The sequence below is a fragment of the Notolabrus celidotus genome, chromosome 12 (genome assembly GCF_009762535.1).
Source record: "Notolabrus celidotus isolate fNotCel1 chromosome 12, fNotCel1.pri, whole genome shotgun sequence".
Taxonomy (NCBI): domain Eukaryota; kingdom Metazoa; phylum Chordata; class Actinopteri; order Labriformes; family Labridae; genus Notolabrus; species Notolabrus celidotus.
In genome coordinates, this window is record NC_048283.1 from 15,068,240 (window position 1) to 15,074,473 (window position 6,234).

The window sequence follows — 6,234 nt, forward strand, 5'->3', positions numbered from 1 at the left end:
CTTTTCTGTTTGCCCAAATAAGAAGACCCAATGGGATTTATTTGTAGGACTAGTAAAGACTTTCCTCCTGGCATTGAAAACATTTTTCACTTTGAAATTTTAACAGTGATGGTCAGTTTAAACTTGGAAGACATTTTTAATCTTAAGCAGTACCATATGCAGTTTATTGTTGAGAACATTTACATTTGAAAACTATGTTACAAAATAATTTACACAAAGCTCCACAACATGGTACGATGATGATATCTTTGGGAGTTCTTATATTGACATCTGCATAGTTTCACATCATCTCAATCGCTGGCTCTCTTGGAGGGTTTTTCTGGTTATACTGAGCAATGCGGTTCTCCATGACCGGCCTGAAGTGGCGAATCAGTCCCTGTAGGAAAAAGAAGCAGAAATTGAAAAAGGACAAAGGGGCTTCAGTGTTTCCCCTAGGTGTACAGCTTTGGGGGGCAGCATCGTCTTTGATGACAAGGAGTTGATCCAAATTTACTAAATGTGTCTGATGTATCACCAAACTGGTACAAATCAAGCTCTAGACGCAGAGCTTTTTACGGTAATGGCAGTAAAAACAGCAAACATCAAATATTAAACAGACGTCCCCCGGTTGTGTCTTAGTCACTAACGCACACCAGGGGTAAAAATCACCAATGAAGATGGGAGCTGGTTCACACAGCTTAATCTCTAAAGATTAGACGCACAGCAGGGAAAATATGAACTCTTAATGTTTTTGACGGTCCTCCACTAAAGTTTTCATCTGAGTTTGTATTATCAGTGATGCACTTTAGCTCGTCAATGTCTTGTTTTTGTCATGGAAAAACCGAGTTGTTGATGACCATTTATCGTATCATTGTGCTGTGATGTGTGTATGTGAGCGCATCGGGGCGGAACTCTGCCATGCGCGATACAGAGAGCAGATGAGCAGAATGACATCCCGTTATGTGAATAGGATAAAAAACACAAGGATATTTAGTCTGTTTAGTAAAGGAACAAGTTTAAGACCTGAGCTATAAGAGAGGTAACCCTGATTTACATCTGCTGATCTGGCGCTATATCAAAAATAAAATTAACTGAACTTCCAAGGGTGGCGGGTGCCGCTGTTGGGGGGGCGCCCCCCCAGTATAATGGTAGGGGAAACACTGGGCTTGGTTATATACAAATTAGCCCCTGTTGATGTTTTACCAACAGCCAAATTTGTTGATATGTATCTTTAAAAAAAACAGATTTTGTCACCTGCACAGGCCAGGCAGCTCCATCCCCCAGAGCACAAATAGTGTGTCCTTCAATCTGCTTGCTGAGTTCCCAGATCATGTCAATCTCTGACACTGCTGCTTCTCCTCGAACAAATCTCCACATCATATTATCCATCCAGTCAACTCCTGGGGAAGAAGATACAGAGAGTAACAGCAAATTTTGAGATAAAAAAAAGAATCTGTTAACTTCAAGTAGTAGCTGGGACAAAAAAACAAGGTCTTATGAAAAATACCTGCCTCCTTTTTCAGACAACTTAACCCCATTTAAGAGGTTTTTTTTTTATTACAAAAGCACCAGGATTTCTTTTTAACCTTTGACATCAGAGTACTCAAGGGAGCTTTGGTTTTATGGACATTCTCTTCTTTCTTATCTCACAATAGACAAGAAGGGATGTTTGTAAGAGGAGTCAAAGCATTATGAGACCAACTGCAAGATGAGCCTGGTTGCAGTGTTGAATTCATTTTGCAGTTCCTCACCTTCTCTGCAGGGGGTGCACTGTCCACAGCTCTCATGTTTGTAGAACTCAACAAGACGTGCAATTCCCCTTATAACATCAGTCTGAAAAAAACAAACATGGTTCTCAGCTCATCTTTGCAGACAGTTTTTCACTGAATTTGCACTGTATTTTATTATGTACAGTATTGAAGGTTCAGTTTACCGATTTATCCATAACTATGATCGCAGCAGTTCCTAATGCTGTCTCTGCTCGGACCAGGTCATCAAAATCCATGAGCACATCATCGCACACATGGCGAGGGATGATGGGAGTGGAGGACCCTCCTGGGATCACTCCCAGTAGATTGTCCCAGCCACCCCTCACCCCTCCTGCACCAATCACAGGAGAGGAGAGAGGAAGTCATCTATTTCATAGAGTAAATGTACATCAACACAGAGTCAGACTGTAAACATACACACCTGCATGTCTCTCTATTAGCTCCCTCAGAGGAATAGACATCTCCTCCTCTACAGTGCATGGTGTGTTCACATGCCCGGAGATGTTGAACAGCTTTGTCCCAGAGTTCCTTTCCCTCCCAAAGCTGGCGAACCAAGCTCCACCTCGACGACAGATATCAGGTGCCACAGCAACCGTCTCCACATTGGATACTGTTGTGGGGCATCCAAACACGCCTTGAAGGCAATAAAAGGAAGCAACGGATTACCACTTATAGTTACAAAACCCCCAATCTGAACCCCAGTGAAGTGGATACAGTGGCTTTTATCTCACCTATATCTGCAGGGAAAGGCGGTTTGAGTCGGGGTTTCCCTTGTTTGCCTTCGAGAGACTCAATGAGGGCCGTCTCCTCTCCACAGATGTAAGCTCCCGCTCCCCGCATCACGAAAACGTCAAAGTCATACCCAGAACCACAGGCGTTCTTCCCGATCAGCTTGGCCTTGTATGCCTCATTTATAGCCACCTGTTTGAAGAGCAGAACAGTGTAAAACGCAACATCCAGGGGGGATTGTCAAACCGTATACAGTATGTGTGCTTTTTTATACCTGTAGATTAGATGACTCATTGTAAAACTCTCCTCTGATGTATATATATGCAGCACGAGCACCCATTGCTGCCCCAGCCACCAGGCAGCCTTCTATTAGCTTATGGGGGTCGTGACGCATTATCTCCCGGTCTTTACATGTCCCAGGCTCGCCCTCATCAGCATTCACCACCAGGTACTTGGGCCTGGGATAGGAAAGAAGGAAATATACTGATCACAGTGATGCTTGCCTGAAGTAATTCTGTCAGATTCTAACTGTTTCCTGTTTTCCACCTTCCACTGCTTGGTTTGTTCATGAAGCTCCACTTCATGCCTGTGGGGAAGCCTGCCCCGCCTCTTCCTCGAAGCCCTGAAATCTTCACCTCATTTATGATCCAGTCTGTTCCCTTCAGTATAATCTCCTTGGTCTTATACCAGTCCCCTCGTTTGAGTGCTCCCTTGAGTCTGGTAGTAAGAAAGAGTAAGAGAGATTACTGCTCACTCAGATTTGAGGTCTTTACTGAATTGGCAGAATCATTTTGCTTTCTCTCCTTTTACCTCCAGTCATGCCGGCCATATAAGTTGGTGAATATCCGGTCTTGGTCGCTAAGAGGGCCAAACTTGGTCTTTTTTGGCTTTGCCTTCTTACAGATGAAAACACAAGGAAATGAAGACATGGTTGTGAGCAATAATGGTTATTTAGAAGAATGCATGAAAATAGAGTTACTAACATTTGACAGCTACAACAAATGATTGTTTAAACTGGGTGTTAATGTGTGCTGAATTTCTGTAAAAAAAAATGTTAAATTGGACAACAGCACATCTGTTCATAGACTCACTGCAGCCCTATATCAGTTAAGGGTATACAATTTTGAAATTACAGTGAAAACGAAAATATAATCTGGAATCTAAATCATCAGTCAATCAATATTTATTAGTTGAAACGTTTCACATATAAGTCCATAGAATAATGAGTTGTTTGTTTTTAATGGATGTCCTTTTTATTTATTGTTATTATTATTTTTTTATTTTATGTCTTTATTTCGATCATGTAAAAGTAAAATAGAAAAAAACATACAAGTAAAACAGAAGAAATGGTTATACCAACACCCTCAAAATCAATCACTTCCATTAGCAAACACTAAAACATTTTACTTGACATGTGCAAAAAGGATTAGGAAGAAGTTAAAACTTATCTAAACCTATCCCTTTATTTACTATTATATCAATATTTCCTTTTTCCCCTCTTTTTTTAACTTAGTTTTTATTTCAAATTCAACAATTTATACAATAGTTCTTAATTTTTCCTTTTTTGTTGATGTCCTTTATTTTATAAGAGTTTATGTAATGGGTTTTACTGAATGCAAGATCTTGCTGATTTAAAATTAATACCCTATGGCACCCAATATTTTAGTCCAGCATTTAAAATATCACCATTAGCTTCTAGATATGAACTTTTGGAACTCATCCATAATGTGGAAAACACTTGGTGTAAAGCTGACACATAATAATGTGATTTTGCTGCAACATAGTAAAATATGAAGTATTTTAAGACTTTTCGGCATCAAACACAGATCTTCAGTATTTTCAGTGATTAATAAAGTCTATTACCGTCTTGCCTTTTTATGTCATAAATAGAAGTAGTTTACACTGTATGTAGTCTGAATATACCTTGACCCCCCAAAGGAAGTCGTTATAAAACATGCTATGACACATTAGTGGTGTATCTATGTCTCTCTTTGAAAAACGTGGTGCTGTAGATAATCTTAAGTAAACACTTAGATCACACGGTTTTTACAGTATATTCTTATTTAAACAGTCTATGTAAATACTGCGTAGTAAATGTAGGCCTACCTGTAGCTGTGCCGCAGTGCTGTAGGTCAGACGCGGAGTGACCTGACGCACCACAGCTCCCCACAACACACGCCGCAGCAGCATCGTGCACGAGCCTGTAGATTAAAAAAAACACACCTCTACCTCACACTGAAGAACTTTAAAACCCAAAGATGCTGCTCTCGGGGACTGGTTGACTTTTGAGTGCACCAAACATCGATTTTTGATACACCGTGTCTTCAGTGAGGTCCAGTGTTGGCCTGCAGGTTCAGCCTAATTCAATTAAGGAGATTAACGAACTACGTCAGATCCTGCCTCAGCTTCAAGTGCGACGCTTAACAGGTACTGTATCTTTCCCACATGAGCACGTGCACACTCAATCCATTTGTATGAGTTAGTGTGGTATTGGGAGTGATAATAATTGGGTACACTGTGCAGAGAAAACAGGGGTTTATTTGTATTGTTAAGGCCACAAACAAACAACATAAGTTGTCCTGATTGTGTTGCCTTTACTAAGTTTGATGAAAGGATCATATGTTTAAAGAGAACTGGTGCTGGGCAATACCACACTTTTATGATTCGATACATACCGAATACTTTTTTGGCAATTTATTCAACACCCGATACCAATGCCGATACTTTAAGTGATTTAAAAATATAATAAAATGCAATGCTTGAAAGACAACTCCCATGACAAATACTGTTCATTTCACAACTTTAATATGCAAAACCTTTGGTGGCCTTTTTTAAAACAATGAAATAAATTTAGAAAAACACATAAATAATTAACATCCTTTATCTAATTTAATTATTTAATTATCTGAGTGGAAAGCTTAAAACAGCCTCTTTGGTACAAAACTTTGGAGTAAGTTACGCTAAAAGAGTTATCGATACTCAAATGAGTAGTGTGTGAGAATCGATATATCGATACCACAGAATCAATACGCCCACCACTGAAGAAGACATTTTGAACTCAGAAAGCACAGCAGTTTATGATAAAATTGGTGGCTGTGTTGTATTAAGCTTGTCCTAGGCTGTCAAGACAAAATAGGCTATTTGGCTGCCATTTCACTCAAACACTGAAATGTTGTTACAATGTAATACTGCTGAGTTTTATATTGTAAGAAGTATAAATTCGTTGCCTAGTTAATAATATGGTTACTGTGTTACGCTTTTACTTAAGTTTTCTTAGAGCCCAATGAAAAAGTAAAAAAATAGCATCAGCTCTCGCCTAGTTCAATAAACAATGGTAAAAGTGGTCTGGATGCTAGCATTAGCTGTTGCAGTTCACTGGTGATAAAAAAAAAATGTGGTTCCTCAGATTGAGCTACAATTTGCCTTTTCAGTTTCAATTTTTTTGTAAATTATTGTAATTTTCTTATTCCTTTATTTTGTGTGACTTGAAAACAAGTATTTTTGTATTCTGCTTTGCATACTCATTTAAATACCAGGAAGGCTATTTGCATGGATTTAAATTTTCTTAATTTTCTGTTTATTTGTAGAACAAATGATCAAAAAGTTATATTATAAGAGATTACAGAGATAAAGGGCTGAATCACTGGCCTGGTATTTATCACAGATGTGTTTATATGTAAGGAGTTAGGTTAGGAATTTCAGGGTAACACACGATACGATACTCTATACATTGCCCACAACTCAATAATTTAATGAG

The 6,234-nt window shown here is 39.0% G+C and overlaps 1 protein-coding gene across 2 annotated transcripts; it reads right to left on the reverse strand.

The window, feature by feature from the left end:
• Positions 1–116: 116 nt before the first annotated feature.
• Positions 117–4,884, reverse strand: LOC117823428 (NADH dehydrogenase [ubiquinone] flavoprotein 1, mitochondrial-like). 2 transcript variants are annotated; one of them, XM_034698628.1, is made up of 10 exons: positions 4,584–4,884; positions 3,288–3,370; positions 3,024–3,194; positions 2,752–2,935; positions 2,480–2,669; positions 2,170–2,382; positions 1,913–2,079; positions 1,731–1,812; positions 1,234–1,379; positions 117–376 (listed from the first exon to the last, which is right to left on the reverse strand). In XM_034698628.1, the coding sequence occupies exons 1-10, from the start codon at positions 4,665–4,667 to the stop codon at positions 281–283; spliced, it is 1,416 nt and encodes a 471-aa protein (XP_034554519.1). In that variant the 5' UTR covers positions 4,668–4,884; the 3' UTR covers positions 117–280. The 2 variants fall into 2 exon arrangements, with proteins under 2 accessions (XP_034554519.1, XP_034554518.1); XM_034698627.1 differs by having other exon boundaries at positions 3,288–3,373.
• Between the last annotated feature and the right edge of the window lie 1,350 nt (positions 4,885–6,234).